Here is a 24,273-nt window from a genome sequence, read left to right as displayed (position 1 = left end):
TCAGCTATTCAGATCTTCTGAGTCATCCCAGAGCAGAAGTGCTGGACAGAGGTGGGTGTCCCGTTGGGGCAGGTGGGAGGGAGGGGGCCTTTGGACACACCTTGAGGGGGCTCTTGGGTACAGAAATAGAATCCTTACTATTTCCTGTTGAGAAAGGGACCACGCTGATACACAGCAAGAAAGTGCATTTTAATCTCGGCCTCGGGCAGGAAAGTGTGATAGAATACTGACCAAATCCGAGCTGCTAGCTCATTCAGGGTACCAGAATAAAGGTCCCCAGCCTACCGTCAAGCCTCTGAATGAGGTCCAGGCAGATGGAGCAAGGATATCATTATGGAGAAATGGGCTGGGGATTAGGGATGCTGGCATGAGTTTCCAGCCTCATTTTTTACCTTTTTGAAATCCCCACTCCTTTGATATTCACACAGCATCATGTCGAAGAAGATTGGGATGGTGGCTTTCCGGAGCTCAGCCTCAGGGATAAGTGTCATCTCTAATATAGGTCCCACCATGCCTGGGATGAAGCAGATTTTGTTCTGGCCTGAAAGAGAAGAGGGACATGGACCCATGAGACAGTTTTCATGATGCGTAGGTTCTCAGACCATGCCTGGGGAAAGAATAAAAGGGAGGCAAGATTGTAAAAGCAATAGTTAACACTGATATAGTTGTTTACCGGGATCCAGGCACCATTTTGGACACTTTACGTACATCCACTCTTGTAAGAGACATGTGCATCTTCCAAAACAAGCTCCGTTGTTAAGGATAATAACCCAGGCGTGTGGAAAGCACGTCGCTGTGTATAAGGGTTTTCACCTGCATCATCTCCTTTGCAAGTAGGGCCCTGACGGAATACGCTAGTGATGGCAAATCAGAGGGATACTTGAAATTATGTCTGTCTGCAACACAAGCCATGTTCCTGAGATTTGGAAAACATGCTTTTACCAACTGTTTCATGAAAACAAGAAAAGCAAACTTTGCTGCCAAGAACCTGCTATAAAAGTATGGTCAGTGTAATAGCGGGAGTTAAAACATCACTTATGGTCAGAGAAACTACAAGTTCTTGTTTCTTCAGCCTCATTTCAAGACATTCCTGCGTCCCCTCCCCTGGCTCTTGGCATTCTTGCCACACTGGCCTGGTTCCACTGTCACAAGCTCACCTTGTTTCCTCACTGCCAGACCCGTGCACACACAGCTCCTTTGTTGGTAATATTTTCCGCTGCCTTTTCCCCAACATCTGCCCATTACCACCTGGCTTCTCATGGATGGATGGGCTGAGAAAAGCCCTACTGCATGCCCACCCCACTGCCAGCTATGTCAGATACTGCACTGGTTGGAGGTCTGTCTTCTTAGTCAACTTGGCAATGATGGCTTCATTTGATAAACGTCTGCCTCCCCCCACAGAGAGCTTTGTGAGAGTAGAGGTCATGTCTGTTCTTATTGTTGTATCTGTAGCACTGAGCATAGAACATATTAGATCCTCAGTAAATGTCTGCTGAATGAGGAAATAAATTTGTCTAGCTCCTACACTCACTGGCTATGTGACTTGGATATGTGTCTTATAAAAATGCAATCACAATGCCCACCTGTTGAGAAGACCATGTGAAAATATGTCTGTGTATACTTAGCCCAGAGCCCGGGAGAATCAGCACCGAGAGGGAGGGGTAGCGTGGCCCAGTGGTGAAGGGCACCGATTCTGGATGCAGATTGCCTGAATTATGTAAATGGATTCTGTCATCAACTAGCTATGTGATGTTGGGCAAGTTGACCCCTTGAGGCCTCCGTGTCCTCATCTGTAATGGGAGAGAATAACAGTATTTATTTCATAGGGTTGTTGTGAAGAATAAATGAATTATTATTTATCAAGCACCCTGGACGGTGCTTGGCACGTCATATAGTGTTAGCTATTGCTGCTGTCATGTTTGGCCAAAACGAACCGTGAAGGGCAGCCTTGTTGAGCAGAACGGATCAGACTCCTCAGAATACACACATCAGATGTGGCAGAGGAGGGGAAAAGAGAGGGGCACTTAAGAGTTGCGGGGATTTCCTAGGGAGCATGGGCAAGGCTATCCCAGCAACCCTGTCACTGAGCTGACACCCAGGTGTTTCATCAGCAGCTGCGTCTTTCTTTTCCTGAGTTTCAGAAGCTAAGAAGCCCATCCTAGTTTTCCCCATTGTCAGGATGCACACTGGTGGTCTCCGCCTGGGGGGGAGAGCTGCTGGGGTGCAGAAACTCAGGCGGTACGGCGTACAGCCTGGCGCCGCTGCTTTCGAATAAAGCTGAGGAAAGGAGCCAAGAGGGAAGGCGGCAAGAAAATGAATTTTAATTCAGCCTAAATGAAGCTTAAGGTTGGAGTGAGTATTTCCCCAGAATTCAGATAAAAAAGGCATCATCCTCGGAATATCTTTGGCTAGTGAGAATGAAATGATGACGGCTGGCAGAGTTGAGTGACATATAAAGACACTTAAGCAGGATATCAGCTTCATTATAGGATGCATTTGGATTGTACTTCACATTGATCCAAAGAGAAAAAAAGGGGGAAAAACGAGCTTTCCTGAAGGTTTATAGTAACTGCTAATCTAGGTTTCTGATTTAGTCCTTCAAGATCCTTTAAACCCTCAGTGGGGTTTTAAAATTCAAAGTCGACTGCAATAATAAGTAGAAGGTAAATGAGAAACTGTCAGATAAGCCACCATGGAATGGAGAAATTGCTTATACAACAAAGGCCTTTAGAATACTGGAGGGCATTGGGTCTGATAAGGATATATTTAAGATGGTTTAAAATAAAGAGCGGACATCCATGGACCAGGGACTTCTTAGACACTTTGGACCTGCATTCAGTGGAAGAGATGTTTGGAAGAATAGGGAAAGAGGAGAGAAAGAGATGCTGCTCTCTAAATGCAGTGTGATTTCAACGGCACTTACAACGCTCCAGAAAGAAAGTTTATTCATTTACATCAAAAATGGAATTGCAGCACATTGGATTTTGTGTTCAAGTAATCTGAATGTGTGCCTTTATCATCATAGATGCCCACACAGGCACACAAACACAGAGAACATAATTGTGGCTAAGTGAATGCAAACTCATTTGGGAAAATAAAAAGAATTCCTCATTCGAGGGACACGTCTGCTGCTGTTTTCAAAAAAAGGCAAGGAAGGGAATGGGCGAGAGGGTCTTTTTCACATAATGGAAGCGGACTCTCACTGGGAACAGATACAAAGTGCCGATAAGCCAGCAGGATAAATCCAAATGCCGAGGTACACAGGCTTCAGGAAAGGATCTGGTGGTAATGAGAGCACAGGGAAGAGCTTAGGTGTGCTGGTGGAAAGCAGTCCCCTGTGCTCTCTGGCCTCAGTTTCCAGTCTGTGCAATGGCCTTGTCTATCACCCCTCTCAGGAAGAGACCGTGAGATTGCAGGCCAAGGGTCTGAGGGCACTAAGGCGGTGACCTGGCAAAAAAGAAACAAAGAAAGAAAAAAGGAAGAAGGAAGGGAGGAGACAATCGCGTGAACCAGGCTGAGAATGAAGGTGGGCAAGTTGCTCACCTCAGGGGGCTGACAGGGCACCAGGCGCACTCGAGCTGAGAGCGTGAGGCCCCGCGAGGGCTGGCACAGACCCTGAAATGAATGGGATGAGGGCAAGTTACCACCCTCTGGATTTCAGCGTCCCGCAAGCCTCTTGGGGACTCTGAAATAAAGTCGGGCTGCTCAGGAAAGACCACTCATTCACTTCAAAAGAGGAAGAAAGAACACAGATCTCTGCTCCACCTTCCCAGGCTTGGAAAATCGCCCTCCCAGCACTGCTCTAAGACAGGAGGTTGTTTCTCTCCTTGTTACCCAGAACGTGCCCGGCCCCGGCTTCCCTCCGGGCCCTGATAACCTGGGTCAAGTCCCCCCACTGCCACTCCAGGCCGTGTGGCTTTGTGCCTGTCACTTAATGTCCCTGAGCCTCTGTTATCTCATCTGTTAAATGGAGGTAATAATCATAATCCCTGTCTGGAAGAATTGTTGAGAAGCTTAAAACAAAGGGCTTTGTACGGGGTCTGGCTCATCAGAAAGGCTCAGGAAGTGTCGATGCTGATTATGATGATGACGCTGAGCAGTACAAGCTCAGCCTAGGGTGGGTTCTGGAAAAAGCAATGTGAGGAGACCAGGTCCGACCTCATGGAGCCCCCTGGGGCTTTTCATGGAACTTCTCAGTCCAGTCAGTTTGTTTGTTCACCTCTAGAGTAAAGCGCTGGCGTGGGAAGTAGGTCGGATTAGACGTATCTTATCTCCCATGGCTGACATTCACCACCCTCTAAACCCTTCTCTATCCGATCGAAACATGTTCTTATCTGTTCTCAAAGATGTTTGAAAAGCCCCAGTCTGATTATGTTGGTCCACAGCTTACAGTCCTTCCATGGGTCCCATTGCTCCGCAGGCCCATTTGGCCCGATGCTCCGTCTGCACACCCCAGCCTCCCTCCACTGGCTTGCCTCCTGTTCCTCCGGTTCGCCCTGCTTCCCCCTCCTCAGGCCTGCACACTGCCCCCTTCTGCCCACCATGCTCTTCCCTCCCGCTCCCTGACCCCATCACCGCCCTGAATCCTATCACCACCGCCTCCACAAGTAAATCTTACTCGTTCTCTATCCAGTATGGAAGCTACTTGGCTACATGTGTCTTTGAGCACTTGAAATAAGGCTACTCCGAGCTGAGATGTGCTGTAAGTGTAAAAAAACCCACTAGATTTCAAAGAAAGAGTTCTGGAAAACAAACCAAAAAGAGGTAACATATCTCAGTAATGTTTTATATTGGTTACATGTTGAAATGATAACACTTTGGAATATGGGGTTCAATAAAACATATTGTTAACACGAATTTCACTGCTTTTTAAATACTTAAAAAAAAATTTGGACACTAGAGAATTTGAATTTAGACAGGTGGCTCACATGCTAGTTCCTTAGGACAGCACTGCTTTGGAGCTCAGGGCTCCCCCCGTTCCTCATCAAGGCCCCCTCAGCTCACTCACTAGGCAGGAGTTCTTTACACACTCTCTGGACGCCCCCAGCTTCTGCTCTACAGCTATGTCCCCTTGCAACCATAATTAAATAGCTCCGCAATTAGTTTGTTACTATTCAGTGCAAAGTCCCTGAGGTTGGGGGCTATGTCTCTAACTACAACTGTTTTCAGTTGTAGCCTCAGCTACAGGCATAGTGCCTGGCACAGGGTACTTGTCTTCATTTCCTGTTGCTGCTATTATAAATCACCACAGACGGTGGTTTAATGCAGCACAGATTAATCTTATGCTTCTGGAGGTCAGAAGTCTGAAATGGGTTTCGCTGGGCTAAAGTCAAGTGTGAGCAGGGCTGAGTTCTTTCTGGAGGGTCTAAGGAGGAAATTGTTTCCTTCCCTTCTCCAGCTTCTGGAGGTCGCCCACATTCCTTGGTTCATGGCCCCTTCCTCCATCTTCAAGCCAATGGTGTTGCTTTTTCTAATCTTTCTCTGACTCCTCTGCCTCCTTTCCTCACTTATAAGGACACTGTAATTGCATTGGGTCCCTGTGGATACTCCAGGATACTCTTACCATCTTCAAGATCCTTAATTACATCTAAAAAGTCTACTTTGCCATGTAAGGTCACTTATACACAGGTTCTGGGGGTTAGGACTTGGACATTTTTGGGGAGCTATTATTCTGCCTATCACAGTGCTCAATATTTGTTGTTAAATGAATCAGTGAATGGGTGGATGGATGGATGCCTTTCTAATTCCATTTCCTATTTCTTCCCAGCAGCTTCTGCCCAACTCTAAGAAGTCATGCTTGCTTAGGCTGGTTGCTCTCCTGGAATAGTTGCCCCTCCCCCGTTCCCCTCTGTTTCAGTTCTGACCACCCTGGGGTCTACTTCAAGAGCCATTTACTCAAAAGAGCCATCCTCCTGTTTGCCTGAACTCCTGAGTCTCCACCACACATTTCACATTAAAGAACATGCTCTTACTTTGTTCTTTACACTCTTAGTTTGTTCTACTCTCAGAGCCGGATGGTAGGCTCTTCCAGGCAGGGCAGGGACTGTGCCTTATACTTTCCCAACTCTCCCGCCCTTCCCTGGAGCTTAGCACCAAGCTGGGCACCCCACAGATGCTTAAAAAGTAATGGTGCAGTTGCTCTCACAGCTCTGCCGGGAGTGACCTCCCCACGTGTGAGGCCATGATGCCAGCCGCTGGAATTTGTCTTTCTTTCCCATGAAGACTGTTAACACAGCAGACCGGCATGAACCCAAGTGAATGTGGGATGGTTAAGTACAGTTATTTTGGCAAAACGTGCATTGCTTCACTCTAAGCAGAAATCAAACGTTATGATGCTACATTATCAGGAAGAGTACATTATATTTGGCATCATCCCAGGATTATGGCATTAACCATAAGACTCAAATGGCATTAACCCTTTAGTGGCTGGGTCCTAGTACCAACATATGGTCCTTCTCTCCATAAAGACCTCCCTGCATGTACCCTCTCTCACAAAAGCACGCACACACACACACACACACACACACACACACACACACACACACACAGATGTCTAGACTTTTCCCTGAATAATCTTCCAGCCTGGGATTATCTTTGCAATTAGCTATCTTATAATCACAGGGTTGCTCAAATCTCTCCTGATGAGAAAAAGATGATGATACTGACGATCATGGTGATGATGCCCTGACTGCACTGGGCATTAAAACAAAAGTTTAAAACTTCACACGCATCATGATTTACTCATTATCAGCAGTCTTTGAAAAACGCAGTTGGCTATTTCATACTCTTGGAAAGTAATCTGCATATTCTGAACCAAATTATTAGTAAGAACGTTGGACTTGAGGTCAAGAGTCTGGCTCTTTTGCCTCAGCTGAGTCACTGATTTGTTGTTGACCTTGGGAATGTCCTTGTGCCTCTCTGGGCCTCAGTGACCTCACCTGTAAAATCAGGGCATTGAATTAGATGATGTATGTATCAGATGGGGATGTAGCAGAAATCTGATCGCCATGGCTAAACCGAATAAGTTCTGCTTTAGTTTTCTTCCTTAACAAGAAGCCAGAGATGGTCAGTCCAGAGCTGCTCCTCCATCCTTAGGGTGTGACTCTGGTCTTCATGGCTTCAAGGTGGCTACCACACCTCCAGGCATCTTATTGTTTCCCAGAAAGGAAGAGGGGGAAAGACTATGGGCAAAAAATGTGTTGTGCTCATTGAATTTGTCCACCTTCCTTTTACTTTAATTGGGAAAAAAATGTTTTCCTGAAGCCCCAGGAAGTTTATTTCTTCTGATTCTCATTGGCTAGAGCGGGGTCACATGGCCATCACCTGTTATAAGTCATTGTTAACTGAGCAAATTGTGATCATGAAAAAAAAAATCAGGGATCACTTAGCCAGGAAGAAGGATGGAATGGCTATTGTGTGGGCACTCAGCCTCGTCTGCCACAGATAGCTTCTAAGTTTCACTCTGTCTTGGATATTCCACAAATTGCACTTTAAAACCCATCATTACCCAAGGCAGTGTTCTCACTACACTGGGCCCTCATGTATACAGTGCTTAGTCCTGGTTTGGATTAGCAGATTAACCTCATTAGCACGTTAGAGAAAGTGTGCTAATGACATCATCTGGCAGAACGCGGAGTGGGGTGGGGATGGGGAACCATCCATTCACTCTGCCTCCCCTTATCCCTGAAGGAGATAGGCAAAGAGAAGGCAGCCATGTAACTAATTAGCAGCAGGAAAACCCCTTCAGGCTGATATACCTTCCTCTTCCTTGGAGCCTCCGCCATCCTTGCCAGCAGCATCCTTTACTTTTTGTTTTCTGCTGTGGACATCTGTGCCTTTGTCTGACCTCTCATAACTCCATGAACGTTTTCCTTTGGGAAATTCTACCTCCCTTGATGGATGTAGGCTTGGTGGGGGCATGGATGGAGAGGTCATCCAAGGAAGGCCAATAGAATGGTGTCCCCTGGAGACTGGACCTTTAGCAGAGTGATGCTGGGAGGGAACATTCTGAAGGCAATGTCACACCACCTGTCGTGGATCCTTGAGTGTCTCTGGCCCTACCCTTCGTAGCCCATTTCCCCTTCCCCTTCCCATAAGTACCTTCCCTGATTAAGGCGGCCACAGTCAGCATCTCTTTCTTGCAACCCCCAAACCCTAACAAGTATATCTTTTAATTACATTAATTCATCCTACAGGTACTTGAATACATCAAGAAGTTTGTGATGCTTCTGGACAAACACTCGTGCCAGGGTACTTGCCCTGAATCTAACTCTAATCCACTCCAGAATCCCGTACACACCTCTTTGTCTCTCTGTGCCTTAGTTTCCTCATTGGTAAAATGGTGGGTTGGACCAGACCTGTAGCTTCAAACTATTCTCTGAAGTACTTCAGGATTTCTCCCCAGAAAATCCACAGGGCTCTACATGGGAGCTCAGGAGAGGCCCATTATAATGGGCTCTGGGCCCCCCACTCGACTTCAATTAGAATAGCTTGGCTTTCATCCAATTTCTGTGTTGAGCAGGATTTTTTTTTATTGGTCCTCAGCTAAAAATAGACGTTTGAAAAATGCTGGACAATATGATCTCTAAAGGGCCCTTCCAGTTCTGATGTTCTGTGATTCTAAGCAGGTGGAATATTTGGTAACATCTTTTCATTCATCAGCATAATTGGGAACACAGGAACGCCTGCCAAAACATAATCTATATCTAAATAAAATCTTCTGTGTGCAAAACAACGGCAATGAAGGACATTCAGAAAAGAGCAGGCTGTGTGGAAGAACTAGAAACAAACAAAGCACAGATCCCTGCTTTGCAATTCTGGCAACGCTTGATATGTAGATCTGGGAAAGGAAGCCCACCACGGCTTTACCTCCTCTTTGCTGTTGTAAAGCAAAGAATGCAAACTCATATGCAAACCGAATCTGGGCCCCATGTTTCACTGGACACATTCAGTGTTTTAAAAACTTGCAATTAGTTATCACCAATATTCATAAACTGGAAAATGCATTTAAAAATTATGCTTCCTGGCTCCTTTTGAAAAAATGGAAGATGTGACAGTGTCGGCCTTGCATTGTAAAAGGACGGCAGTCAACCAGAGCAGGACAGCAACTGCCCCTTTTAGCTGGGGCACATCTGCTTCACTCTGCTGCAGGCCCACCTACTCCTTCCTATAATCCTGACCCCTGAGGCCAGATGCTGGCTACCAGGTAGGCCTTCACTGGCACTATGCTTTTTTGTTTTTCCCTATTGCAGGGTAATGGTGAATGAAGCATAAAGTATTTCTTACATCCCTGTCATTATCCAAAGTGGAAAAACAAAAGATAGAGTGAGAAAGGTATGCTGTTCTAGAAAAACAGGGCAGAGATGGTATTTATTTATGATAGTGGCTTACAAATGGGGGTAATTCTGTATACACACATGCACGTGCACACACACACACAGACACACACACACACACACATGACATCTGGCAATGTCTAGAGACTTTTTTGGGTTAACCCAACTAAGGAGGATCTGGTGGGTAGGCATCTGGTGGCTAGAGGTCAGGGATGCTACTACGTATCCTACAATACATAGGGCAGCCACCACAACAAAGAATTGTCCAACCCCAAATGTTGACAGTACCCTGCTTTATGGATTTCTGTGGGTTTAACATACATCAGCCCCTTCACTCTTTTACATTACCTGCCTGGGCCCTGCCCGGGCCCTGCCCTTCAGGCCTTAGTGACACAGGCCTGGCTTTGATGACTACTGAGCTAGAACAGGAAAATGAGGCTCCCTCCTGATGGCAAGAGGGTGAAAATAATGATAAAAACTCTGACATGGGTGTGGCCTCCATGGCCTCACTCTCCCAGTATTTGCTCTCATGATCCTCGTAAGCACCCTGGGAGAAGATGCTGTTTCCCCAGGTTAGGCCCAGTGTCACTCAGTCCCCTGGCTTTGGGGCCCCAGGCAGAGATGTAGAGTCTGTTCTGGGCCTGGTTCCCCAGCTCTCACTTTGATTTTGTGAGCCAGTTCACAACCCTCCTGTTACCAGTATGTGCTCTTGGCCTGAGTTGAGTTGCTGCCAGCAAACACAAAACCCAGGCTGATATCCACTGTGCTTTCCCCACAACGAACGGGCCTTGCTGGAAAGGGTGAGGAACGGCTGTCCAGGAAATCAGATGGGAACTGAAAGACACTAAGATGTCTGGGGAGGCAAGAAGCAAAGTCAGGGGAGGTGATACAGGTTGAATTTAAGAGATGGGCACAGCACTGCAAGTGCTTGACTGAAGAGGGCCCACATCCAGGCCCAGGGCAGAGCAATTCGGCAGCAGAGAGTCAAGGAGGGTGCACAAAAATCAGAGGTGAAAATGGTTCATTACTTTTTACTATTTATTCATCCATCCATCTACCCATTCATCCTTTCCTCACCTATTTATGGAGCAGGATTCAGGCCTTAGGCGAGGTATGTGGCCCCCAGCCTCGTGGAATCAAAACCAAGCTCTGGGATTTGCCACTGTTTCATCTCAAGCAAGTTGCTTCCCTCTCTGAGTTTCCTGATCAGTAAAAGGAGCAGGTAACGTTTCCATCTTGCAGGAGGTGATGTGAAGACTAGATAAAGATCTCCTTAGCCCTGGTCTGACTCAGACCCTCCCTAAATGCCTGGCGGACTCCATCCCCCCTTCTTTCCTCCCACAGATGCCACTCAGCTCACACAGGATTCCTGCAGCTCACTGAAGCAGGGACAGCTTCTGGGGTCACGTTTCAGCTCAAACATACCGCAAAAGACCTTCGTCTTCCATGGAAACAATTCTCCCCCATGCGGTTGGAGGGTCTTTTGTAGATCACTACATCACATAGGAAGCGGGATGCAGAACGGCCACCAGTCAGCAGAAAGCACACGTGTGACGTGTACTCCCACAGCAGTCGTGCTCTTTCTCCTTCTTGTAAAATCCAGTTTGAGTTCTTAACCCCTCAGGGGTATCAAGGAGAAGCAGATTCACAGCTGTTTTGGGGGGTGGGATTTGGGGGATGGGCACCCTCTCTCATCAGGCACTTATTAAGGACCCGGGGTGCGTACAGCAATAGACTATTATTTCAAGCTCCCACTGCTGAAGCCCCCATGGCCCTCTAACGGATGGTCTTCAAGAAGGAGCCTGGCCTGTGCAGATGGTGTCTGTCTGGTTGTGTGTGCCTACTCACCAAGTTTGTACCACATATCACGGATGGAGAAGCCAATTAGCCGTCTCATGTCCCCGTACCTAGGAGGAACAAAAAATGTCTGCTTCAGTCACCATCTCAGAGATTCTCATGAACCCCTACCCCCCTTTCAAGAGATCCAAATGCAACCTACTTATTCAGGATTTTGTTGTATTTGGCGTGTGAGAACTGCTCCAGCTGCAGAGAATCCTGAGTGATAAAAGCCACCGCCAGATGAAAATAGTTGTTCCACAGCTGTAAATGAAAGAGTGGAGAACAGTCACGGAGAGGGTCTGAAGTGGGAAAGCATATTAAACGCTGGGTAACGTGAATAATTTATGAAGATGGCAGAAGACCGAGGCAGAACCAGTTTAATTCTGTGCGCTGCAATTTTCTAACTGGCACTGACTCTGAAATTAACATCCCGGCCAGAGCGAGGATAACTGATGGATTTCTCTAGGTGCCGACCACATCCTCTCTCTGACAAATCTCTGGATTTGGGCAAGGAGGAAGACTTTAGGGCTGCTTTTTCATTGTTGTTGTTTTGCTTCATTTTGTTTTTTTGAAAGACAAGTCGCCCCAGCTGGGTGCCCTGGTGAGCTGGTTCTCTGCCCTAGAAGTAGAGGGTGATGAGGGATTAAGTATTTCAGAGCCTCTCAGCCTCTACGGAAGTCCTCCCTAATTCACCCGACAGCTCAGAGGACCAGCCTGCAACCTATTCCAGCTTAGAATATTTTGCCTTTTCCTTCTCTTTAGTTCAATGGTTCTGAAGTGTGGCTCTGCTCAGCAGTACCAGCAGCACGTGGGAGCTCATTAGAAATGCAAATGCTCTGGACCCACCCCTGACCTACTGAATCGGACCCCAGAAATCCGTGTGTTCACAAGTACTCTGGGTGATTGCAATGCTAATTTGAGTTCAAAAACCACTGAGGGCCAAGTTTACAGGTAAGCTTGTCATAACCATCACATTTACATGATCTCTTGGTGCTAAATGAAGAGACTAATACTAGAACCCACTCCACGGCTCATGGTGAAAGAGATCAGGTCAAGTGTGCAGCGCAGGGCAAGGGCTCCAAAGATTAGCAGCAGTGACAGTGATATTGACACAGGCTACAGAACCGAGATGGAGACCCAAACCAAGGTATTGTTGAGCCTCAGTGAACCCATCTGCAAAAGGGGTACCTGTGTATCCACTGCAGAGGGTTATGGTAAAGATGATGTGTTTAAAGGGCATGAATCTCAGTAACAGCTCCAAAGCACTGGTTTGCCCTATTATTCTTTTCATTATTCTAGTGACTCCTTTGGTACCAAAGCAAATAGTACAACCTGGTGCCTTCGGTGCTCAGGGGCAATTATTATGAGATGCCATGGCCCTGCAAGGAGCAGGTGGGGGGCGGCTTTGCTGGACAAAGCCCACACACTTCCAGCCTCCTCTAAACATTGACTAGCAAGGGGAGGGTTAACACCAGCTGGGGAAATCACCTGCCAGTGAGACCTTCATCCTTCACTCAAAGATGTTCATCGGAAGTTTCAGATGGCCAAGACTAAATGAAAGGCAGCTCTACCCTTGATAAAGCCCCTACTGCTGCCCAGAGTATTACTTTCATTTGGGCTTGTGGTTCCAGTTTCAGAAAGGAGCAAAACAAGCCCTTCATTTTACCATGAGCCAGGCACTTTCCCACACATCCCTCCTTTCATCTCTCAAAACTTGGTAGCCATTGTTAGGCCCATTTTACAGTTGAGGAGACTGAGGCTTAGAGGGCTTAAGTATTTTGCCTAAGGTCACACAGCTTGTTAAACATACAGCAGAGCTGCGATTTAAACCCAAGCCTTCTGATTGACGTTCAAGTCTCTTTCTACACGCTGCGATCAGTCTTTAGCTGAGGATGCATTAACACATATTTATTGAACATCTTCAATGGGCCAGGCACTGCCATCATGTGGGGATAGGGCAATGGTTATACAGACAGCAGTCCCTGCCCTTGTGCAGCTCATACTCTGTTGAGGAAATGAGCTTTCCTTCTTTTACTTGAAACTTTATCTCCCAGAGTCCAAAAAGACCAAGTCTCTCCAGGGGTGCAGTGAAGTGACCTCCTGGCTTGTGGCCCCCATAAAGTCAACTCTGCACACAGAAGCCAGAAGGATCATATCGTATCACTCCCTTCCTCAAAGTCCTCCAAAAACTGCCCATCACCCTGAGAATCAGATCTCAGGCTCCTCTGTTTCCGTAATAACCTCGCTTATCCAAACACAGAAAAGGTCAGGGCGTCTCTCAGCCACTCTGACTGTCCTTCCTCCTGGCGTCTCTCAGCCACTCTGACTGTCCTTCCTCCTGACGTCCCCATGACTTGCAGGTTCTGAAAATGTACTGTTTTGGTCTGTGTAAGCCCAGAGCTCACACCTCCTCCCGTCTAAGACCAGGATATGAAACCACAAGCCAAGGAACGGGAAAACTTGGTCATAGGACATGGAATGGGTTATTTCTAGGGTGAAAAATTCCTGAATTTAGGGGATTTCATAAGAATAATCAGGTTACAACAGGAAATAGGTATGTGACAAAGTAAGTTGAACTGGTATCACTTTTGAGAATAATTCCAGAAATCCCCCTCTCCCAACCATGTTTGAGAATACCTAGACACTGTCAAATCTAATTAAGCTTCTTGCTAGCCTCTATTCTACCTGACTTGGTCCTTCAAAAATGTTTTCTGTCACACATTCCTGATTTTCTTTTTTAAAGTTGAAATATAATTCACATATCATAACATTAACTTTTTAAAGTATATCATTCAGTGGGTTTGAGTATACTCACAAGGTACTACTACCTAATTTTAGAACATTTTCATTGCCCCAAAAAGAAACCGTCCACCCATTAGCAGTCACTTCCATTCTTCCTTCCTCCTCAGCCCCTGGCAACCACAAAGCTGCTTCTGTCTCTGTGGATTTGACATTTCATAGAAATGGAATCAGAAAATATGTGACCTTTCCTTAGTGTCTGGCTCCTTTCACTACGCATGACCTTTTCAAGGTTCATCCACGTTGTCACAGGTGTCAGTCCATCATTTCTGTTTATTGCTGAATACTATTCTGGGTATAAATATATATGGACGTACCACATTTTGTTTATCCCTGATGGACATTTGGTTTGTTTCCGCCTTTTGGCGATTATGGATAATGCTGCTATGAACATCTACATGTGAGTTTTTGTGTGGATGTGTGTTTTCAGTTCTCTTGGGTATATACTTAGGAGTGCACCTGATTTTCTTTTGACTTCTCTCCTTGAAGATCTTCGTGGACCATGAGACCATAGATCCAGTGCTGCTTCTTCTTAGTGGATCAGAAATGGTGCCCCTAGGTGTCTCACCCACAGCCCCTGCCCAGTTCTGCCCATGAGGCTCTGTGGGTCCAACTTTGGAACGGAGGGAAGGCCGTCATGGTCAGTGGCTCTGTGCAGTGCCTGAGAGCTGAGCAGTGGCCACAAATAGACACGGCTGGGCACTCATGATACTTCTTGCCTGAACCTTCCTTGACTCTTGCTCCTGAAGAATCAGAACCAAATGAACTAACCTGGCTTTTCAGGCAATTTCCAGTGTTATCTCCCTCAGCAAACTGCCTGGGGAGGGGGCAGGGGCTGATCTGCTCAGACTCACAGATAGAACACAAGCGTCTTGGCCTCCGTGGCTTTGCTCACAGTGGTTCTCACACCTGCAGCATCTAACTTCCATCCTTTCATCAAAGCCCAGTTCGAGACCCACTTCCTTCATGAGGCCTTCCCAGAAGGCAGAGCACATCAGGTCTGCTCAGCCCTTCCGGATTTGAGGACCACTTAGTAGGTGCAACCACAGACGTGGGTCCATCATTCCGCACCTGACCTTGTGCTCCACTCACTTGACAGGATCCTCCAGTGGTTAAGAGCACATGCCTCAGTGTCTCACAGACTAGGGAATGGACACCAGTCTCTCTCTTACTAGCTGAGCCGTCTTTGGCTAGCTACTTGACCTTTCTGAGCCTCATTTTCCTTACTTGTAAAATGGAAAAAATAATGGTAACTACCATAAAGGATTGTTGTAAGTACTGGTCGTAGAGCATTTGTAAGCCCTGTCTTTTCCGATTGTAATTTCCACCAGTACCAAGGGTTCTGGATTCTACTTATTTGTATCCCTAATGCTAAATTCAGTACGATGGCTTGACTACAGTTGTGCTCCAGAAAATATTTATTTATTGATCACCATTTTGTTAGAGAGATTCTCCAGTTGTTTCAAAAGATCCCAGATTTTTCTTTCCTCCCTGGCCCAAGCTGCCTGGTGGCATTTTATTAACAGCCCAGCCTGGATGGCTCGGAGAAGCCACAGAATCTTTGGCAAAACACACAGGTTCCTTTTCCCCGGGGAAGAAGTAAGGTGATTTCTGATTGGGAATTTCATATTTTGAAATCGTAGGACAAAAGAAGGTTAAAGCTGGAATAAATTTAAGGGTCATCTGGTCCAAATCTATTACTTCGCAGATGTAAACAGTGAGATCCAGATAAATTAAACCACCACCCAGTCATACCGCTAGTGGGTGTAATGAGAATTCAGCTATTTTTAATTAACTCTCAAAAAATTATAAATGTAATATACACACAGTGAAAGAAATTAAATGATTGAAAAGATTAAATAATCAAAAGTTATTTTCCATCCTACCTTGGACCCTAGTCTAATTCCCCAGAAGAAAATGTTGCTAACAATTTCCTGGATATCCTTCCAAAAATTTTTGTGTATAAACAAACATATGTATAGACATCTTTTCTTAATAGTCTGCTATACTTCGCTTTTTTCTCTCATCAATATTTCTTGCAGATGTTTCCACATTAGCATATACAGATCTGCTTCATTCTCTTTTATTGCTGCATGGTCTTCTGCTCTAAGAATGTACTTTAATTGTAACCAATTTCCTATTTATAGACATTTAGCTTGACTCCAACTTTTTTCTTCTTTAGCATTGGTGCCGTAATCAACATCCTTGTTTATATATCTTTATGCATGAGAGACTGTTATGTAGTAGACATTCCTAGACGTGGAACTGCTAAGGCACAGGGTCTATACAGATATTGTTATTGTTTGTGTTGTCTTTGTTGTTTGTTTTCATAGATACCGTCAGGTCACCTTCCAGAATTCCAATCCTGGAATTACAAGCTCCACTGTCATGGGCAAGTTACCCTACCTCTCTGAGACTTTAGATAGCATCTAAAGGGGGTACTTATAAGGACAAAATGAGGAAATTGCTACCTAGTAAACTCCTACTCACCCTTTTGATCTCAGTTCAAAAATCACTTCCAGGGGAAGCCTTCCAGCCCGCCTGGACTAAACTAGATCCATCCATTATTTGCCCTCATTACATACACCCTGTTCACAGGATTCGTGACATATTTTAAGCAGAACTAATTTATTTTCTGTCTCCTCTACTGGATGTAAGCATCATGCAAGCAAGAAACTCATCTTTTTATTCCCTGTTGTATATCCAGTGTCTAGGATCATGTCTAACCCCACATGTACTCAGGAAATATTTGTCGAATGAGTTCATTAATGAGCCCAGCATGCCGCATGTGTTCTTGTTAAATCCTCCCCAGAAACTATGCTATTGGTATTATGATTCTCCCCATTTTAGAGAACAGGGAACTGAGGCCCAGAGAGGTTGACTAACTTGCCCAAGGTCACACAGTTACAAAATGATGAAGCTGGCATTTGAATCCAAGTGCATCTGTCTCCAGAACTTGCATTCTTTAACCACTCTGCTCTTCTGTTAAAATTGCTCTTCTTCTTCTCTCTTGGTTCTTGTTAGCCTTTGTCGTTGGTTGAGTTTTCCACTGGTTCATCAGATATCTTTACAGCAGAGACATCAAGAATGTCTGATCCTATAAGTTTCTTTCTCAATGGCCTTGAATTATTATTTACCCCAAATTCTTATTTAAAAAAAAAAAAAAAGACCCAACACCCAGGGTTGCTGAAATGCAGTCAGCATACCCACCTCTGTGGTGCAGAGGCCCAGCTGCCATGGCCATTGTGAAGATGCCATTGATTCTGGGAGTAAAAGTTTCCAGCTACAGATTCAGGTTGGGAACATCAGTCCAGAGGTTGTCTAGGGTCCTCAAGCTGAAGCAGGCAGGGCCGTAGAAGCTGTCCCCAAGCACATGACCATCTTCCTGCCTGGTGGAGGCGTCCTGCCATGACCTCCCTGTGGGTAGTGCTGTGGGCCTCTTCAAGGCGCCAATGAGTGCTCCCTCTGTGTCTGTGCTCCCTCTCTCATGTATTTTGCCATCACTGGTTACACTTCCCATTATAAAGACCAAGCCTGCCCTCATTCCTCCACCAACGGCTGGGAATATTCTGGAAGCTTTTCATTTCACAGGGTCTCCAGTACAGGTTTAAAAATGATCCCAAGGTGGTCTGGTGCCCAGAAGCTGATCCAGAAATGCCTCAAGACTAAGGCTGGAATTACCAAAGGCAGAGCCAATTACAGCTTCCCAAGTAGAGAGAATGGTCTTAGTAGCAATCAGACAGCCACCTAAGATGGAAAAAAATTATTTGGAGCCAAAGAACACATCTGAAGTGCAACCACTGATTTCTGGACCAATCAGAGTTTCCAACATGGAGAGTCTAATTCTGCAGCCAATCATTGAAGAGCTCCCTGTCCCACGGCCAGCAAAAGCTAACAAGGGCAGACTGTTTCTGGAGCTACATACAGCTGTCTCCTAGATCCGAAAGGCACCCTGTTCCTAAGAGACAGTGCAGAAGAGTGAAAAGAGCTTGGGTATTGCAGACAGGCCTGGGGTTGAATCCCAGAAGACCCACTTAATAGTTAGATGACCTTTAACAGGAAAGTCAACCACTTCTCTGAAGCTCAGTTTCTTCACCAGTAAAACGGGTATATCCCAACCTAATAGGGTCATGATTAAGGGTCAAAATGCCCTAAGTCGATGCCTAATAAAGCTTAGTCACCTTCTTCAAAAGCTTGGATGCTAGAAGATGGATTTATAGTCTGCTATTGAGACCCCAAGATCTTTGAAGGCAGGCCAGTGCTCTGTTTTGCTTCTGAGTTTCTCAAGGCATGTTGCAACAGCCTGGACTCATGAGAATTGCTCTGAAACAAAAATTCTCACTGAGTTAAACTCGAAATCCTCTCTTGGTCTTCCCTGACCATGCAAACAGATGTGAATCTCAAGGCCCAGCATCTTGAATAGGGCCTGGGAATGCAAACTTTTTTAGCCCCAAGCAGGAAGCATCATTTTTCTAATTCCCAGGTCTTGTCACCTACAGGACGGCACCCACAGAGCTCCTTGCTTTTTGCCCTTTGAATCATAAAACCACAGTTCTGGAAAAGATATTAGGGCGAATCTCATTGTACTTGCCCCTCCTCTGGGCAGCAGCTGGCAAGGGCAGCCGCGCTTAGTGGTGGATGCTGTTCCTGCTGATATTAAATGCATAATTAATGAAACGGTAAGAAGAAAACAAGGCGTGTTCCAGGCAGGGTACAGAGAACAAATCCATTCTCACACAAGTGAGGAGAAGGTAGGAGAACAAAGATAGGTTTGAAGAATGATCCTGTTCTTGAGTGCTTCCCACTAAATATCTGTGGAAGTCTCATTCGAAAAGGAGACTTATTTCATTTTGTAATGTTGGCCGCTTTCCCGTTTTACAAATCTTGTGGGTGTGACAGCCCTAGGCAGTTGTTGTGGTGACCAGAAAGATGCCTCCCTACTGTTCTGTTGGCTGAGGACTGACATGTGGGTTCCCAGACCTGACACACTTAGGACCACCACCACCTTCATCATCATCACATCAAAATGATAATTAGTGTAATTATAATGAGCTAACATTTATTAACCATTTATTAACTACCATGTTCCCAGCATTCTAGGTATTTTACACGAATTAATTCACTGAATCCTCTCAACAATCCAGAGAAGTAGCTACTATTAGTGTCATAATTTGATGTTGAGGACACCGAGGCACAGAGAGGTGAAGTAATTTGCCTAAAGCCACACAGCTCATAAGCTCAAACCTTCCATGTATGAAACCCCCACTTCTCTGGGGCACTCTCAGATGCAGATTTTCTTTCAGGAAAACTGGATAAAACCTAAAAGAATGGCATGAAGGACTAAAGCTGAGCTTCTCTTGGAAAGTACCGCTCTAAGACCACGGAGGAGAGCCAGAGTCAGGAAATCAGGTCCGAGGCTACAATTACCAAAGCCCACGGAAAGAGATGAACAAACCAGCCAACGGTTTTATGGCCCAAACACTGCCTTGCCACTGGCCCCTAGGTGTGTTCTTCCGAGCTGCCCCTCCAAAAAAGCAATGGCCTTATTAACTTCCCTGATCGTACTCGTAACCAGAGCCTGCAGGCACCTGGGCCACATTTGGAAGGGGATCAAACACTTGTCCTGATTCGAACAGCCAAAGTGACATGTTTTGTTTCCATGTCAAAGATTTATAACTCTCACCCAGACCCTGCCAAACAGTCAACCCAACGTGGTGGTGAAACTCTATCTCTAGCATGTGGCTGCAGTGATCTGCAGGCTCTGGGGCCAGCCACTGCTGTGCTTTCGTCCCACCTCTGCACTGACACGCTGTGTGACTTCAGGCTATCTGCTTGTCGCCTGGGAGTCTTAGTGTCCACATCCCTCCAGTAGAGAAAATAAGAGTCATAGTAACGACCTTGTAGGGTAGTTGTAAGGACTGAGAAAGATAACGCATAAAGCGCTTCTTGTGAGATCTGCACAGACACTGCTGTCAGAGAATGGCAGCTGTTCTCTTCATCATCATTATCATTATAGTTCAGTTGCCTGATTTAAATGCAAGGTAGTGGGAGAGAATCTTATTCAAAGATAACATTTATTAAGTATTTATAGGCCGGTGCTGTCTAGCAGAGTGGATCTCACAGACCTCAGCCCAGGCATCACCTCCCCAAGGAGACCTACTATGTGCCAGGAACACAGCATAGATTCCCTGTGAGTACAGGTCTTCACACTCCCGACTCCCGAAGCTTACCTTCTACCAGAGGAAAGAAAGAGAACAGGCATGTAGGCAAATAAGAAAGATGGCACGGAGTGCTATGAAGAGACTACAGCAGGCTAAGTGGTGATACACAGTGGCCATGGGGTTGTTAGGGGACCTTCGGAGAGGAATCAGGCAGGGGAGGCCTCTTGGAGGAGGAAGTGTTTGATCGGAAACTGTTGGGACCCTCCTTACAAGTGAGTTCCCCTAGCAAGTGCCTTGGCACGTTCCCGTTCTGGAAAAACCCTACGAAGTAGCGAGGGGAGGTGTTGTGGAGCATCTTACAGATGAGTCAGCTGAGGCACGGATGCAGTCCAGGCCTTGCCTGAGGCTCCTCGGCTGGCCAGAGGCCAGAGCCCAGACAGGAACTGAAACCCCAGACGAGCAGGCAGAAAAAGCCATCGCCCCAGTTTGCTGGCCACTCCCTAAGCTTGTGCTGTGAGAGATCCTGGGGGTCAGAGGCTTCCCTGGAGGGGGGATCCCCTTTTAAGGGTCTCCTCTCTCACACCTCCAGCCAGAGGTAGCAACCTGAACTTGTCCACAAGGCTTTGAAGAGCTGGTTCTTCTTGCCTGGGCCCTGAGCAGATGTGTCGCCCTGTCTGCCCCAGGGGCATGCTTTGAAGCCCCTGAACCTCACAGAGTCCCCAGGTCTTGTCTGAGCACTAAAAGTGGTTTCTGGAGGAATCAGAAAATCACAGAAATGTACTAGTGAGCTTTATCTTTCAGTATCTGAGAATGGCTGCTTTTCTAGGCTCCAGTGAATAAAAAAGTAAGAAAAAAATTAATACATATTTAAAAGGTGGCACCCACTTTGACAATGAATGACTGCAAGTCTCCTCTTCAACACAAGATACATCATACGGTCACATTTGCATATGCTGCTCAGTTGATGACTATTTAATCAAGGGCCTGGTTCCAAACGCTGAGTACTTCCCTCCCTCCCCTCTCCCCGCCATGGCTCTGTGGAAACACCCGGAGACACAGACATAGCTTCTGAGTGTTTTGGGATGTGTCTGATGGAGCAGTTAGCCCAGATTGCTGGAGCAGCCCAGCCAGGGCACTCCAAGGGCAAGTCTGGCGCCTCACACTCACCTGAAACTCAAAGTTCGTGTTTTCCAGGAACTTCTGGTTCATGGTTTCTGCAAACTTGTTGATAGCTCTCAGGAAGACCCTGGAAGAAGGCAGAAGGTCACCAGGCCATCTGAGCACGCTACCCCAAACATTCCTCCCCCATGCTTCAGACTGAAGTTCCTTTAGTTCCAAAGACCCAAGGAAGAGGTTCGTTGACCCACATTAACACCTGCTCTCACTGTAGACCTGAGGCCATGTTTGCCCTGCCCTGCCTGTCTGTTTGACTTCCTTTAGAAAATCTGTATTGTCTCTTGTTTAAACTGTTACAAGCCTGTGTCAGAAAATTCATGCCATGCAGGAAGACAGAAAAATTGCCTCCTCTTAAATCAAATAAATAAACCAACAAACGACACACCAGCAATCCTATCATCTGGGGAAAACCATCACTGACATTTTGACGAACATAATTTCAAATGTCTCCCTAGACATATATACACAAACGATATTATAAAGATAGCATTTTGATAAATGGGGTTAAACGATAAATTCTGTTTCACAGCCTCTTTTACTCAACAATAAATTGTGTGTTCCTTTCATGCCAGTGAATTCAGATATATATCATCCCTTTTAATCACTGAAGAGCATTCTATTGTATAGATGTATCACAGCGTATTGCATCAGTCTTTTATTGATGGACCTTTATGTTGCTTCTCAGCATTTTCTGTTATAAACAGTGTTTCAATGATCACTCTTCCATGTATGCCTTGCACCTCCCATATATACCTCTTCTCCACTCTTCTTCTCGAGATGGTAATGCTGATCAAATCTTACACGTATTGAACATTTTGTTACCTCCTGTCAAATTGTGTTTCTTCTCGAATGTCTTCCCATCCATCCCTTCCTCTCCTTCCTCCCTACTCTCTGGTCTTACAGCCTCTTCTTATCTCTCTCCCTTTCAGCCTCCAGAGTGAGTTGCCCTATGGAACAGTTCCAATCCTGTCGTTCACCCACCTCAGTGGCTCCCCACTGCCCACAGGAGAAATCTAAACTCTTTCTCTTGACCGTCAATGCTCTCCATGATTGGACCCCACCTTCTTTGCTAGGATCCTTTCTCACTATTACTTTGTGCTTCTGGTTGTTTTCTGAGTTCACAGCTGTATTCTTCCGTTGTATAGAATGCCCCCTCCTTCTAATTGTTTCAGGGCAGGGTCTGCTGCATCTTTCAGGCCCCCAGAGGACAGTCAGTACAACTGCCTTTCCAGACTTCATCATGGTCTGCGAATGAGCTATTTGTGTGACTCAGTAACGACTGTCTCCTCCAACTAGCCTGTGCTTTCCTTGAAATGAGAGACTTCCTCTATGATCTCATCTACTCTCCAATCTACATGCCTTTGAGTCCCAAATTTTATATCTTCATCCCTGGCCTTTCCCCTGAGCTCCAGCTTGCATTCCAGCTCTCTGCTCTATACCTTCACTTGGACGACTAATAGGCATTGCAAGCATACATGTCAAAAGCTTGACTCCTATTACCTGCCCTCTTTCTGTCGTCCTCCCATCTAAGCTGAAAACAACTCCATTCTTCCAGTTGCTCAAGGGGTAGGGGGACTTAGCATCCTTGACTTTCCTCTTTCTCTCACATCCTACACCTGACCTGTCAGCAAAACCTCTTAGCATTACTTTCAAAATATATCCAAATGCAACTACTTCTCGTCACTCACTGCCACTGACCCGAACCAAGTCACCATCATTTCTGTCCTGGATTTTTGCAGTCACCTCCCAAGCTGCTACATGCCCAACTGTGGCCAAGTCTCCACTGGGTGTGTGTGTGTGTTTGTAAAATCTAAAAGGGCAGGGGCCAGATCTTCCCTGTACTACTGTCTATAATCTTTGATTAACAGAGGACAATCAATAATTTCTCTACTGAGTGGCTGGTCCAGGGAAAATGTCTATTTGGCTACCCGTGGGAAGCCAGTAAAAGGAAGTGTTTATCAGCAGGTTATTGCTTTGGCTAATAACTGGGACTCAATTCTACATGGGAACTTCTGAGTTTAGACTGTAGCGAACATACTTGAGCATCAGAAGTGTCCTGGGCTATTTACCCATTAATACCAGCCCCCCCATGGTTGAAAGTTGCTCTTACGGACATTAAGTCCCTAGCACTTCTGGCCTGCCCTGCAGGTGGGCTGAGAACTCTCCTGTAGCCAGAGAAAGCCCAGAGAATGAAAGAAGCAGGAAGCTCTCAGGATGCATGGGAAATGCCCACCGAAGCTGCAGGTGCATTTTGGGTGGGCCACGAGCGTGGGAAGGGCAACTGCAGCATGTGCTACCCGAGTCATTGCTTGTTGGGAAGCTGGGCTAGGTGTTCGTTAAACACTAAATATCTGTTTTCTTTTGTTTTAAGATCAGCACTTCATTATTCGACTTTGTATAACATCCATCTGTTAGAAGCCAGAAAGAGAAAATGTACATAAAAAAGCTTTGAAAGTTACAGAACCTTGTTTAAATGTAAAGTAGCAAACAGACCTAAGACACGTAGATAAAGGTGGCCCAAGGACTAATTTTCAGTAGCACTGGGCTCTCTTCTTCATCACCTCTGAAAACTTCACCTATAAATATTTGCTGAACAAAGAAGGCAGTGTATCCTGTTATCAGGATCACGAGATTTGTGTACACACACACACACACAACTGGATGTGATTTCTCGCTTTGCCAATTCCCAGCTGTGTGGATTTGGGACATGTTAATATCGTGTTTGACACCTAAGTTTCCTTTTCTGTGAAACAGCAGCGATGTAACCCCTTTCGCAGGGTCCCCGCAGGGTGTCATGGCAAATGTATGGTAAGTGCTGAGCACAGTGCCTGCCACATGGTGACAACGGTAACATGGTCGCTGTGGCCGCCCAGACCCCTTTGGGTTGCTTAATCCTTCTTCCAAAGGCAGGTACCAACAGCAAAATGGACAGTCAGAGGACAAGCTGCAGCCATCAGGACCAT

At 46.0% G+C, this 24,273-nt stretch overlaps 1 protein-coding gene across 1 annotated transcript in view; it reads right to left on the bottom strand.

Moving 5' to 3' along the window:
* DOCK2 (dedicator of cytokinesis 2) overlaps positions 1-24,273 on the bottom strand; it is a gene marked incomplete at its 5' end in the record, with an annotated part of 407,839 nt that overhangs the window by 61,190 nt on the left and 322,376 nt on the right. Inside the window, 4 exons of the mRNA XM_082650723.1 lie at positions 393-541; positions 11,184-11,242; positions 11,335-11,435; positions 21,302-21,380. Coding sequence (XP_082506849.1) covers positions 393-541; positions 11,184-11,242; positions 11,335-11,435; positions 21,302-21,380 — 388 coding nt within the window. The remainder of the gene's footprint in view (positions 1-392; positions 542-11,183; positions 11,243-11,334; positions 11,436-21,301; positions 21,381-24,273) is intronic.

Source organism: Grampus griseus (genome assembly GCF_964374135.1).
Source record: "Grampus griseus genome assembly, chromosome: 3".
NCBI lineage: Eukaryota > Metazoa > Chordata > Mammalia > Artiodactyla > Delphinidae > Grampus > Grampus griseus.
The sequence above is the reverse complement of the archived record's forward strand: the minus strand, read 5'-3'. Positions and strand labels throughout refer to the sequence as shown.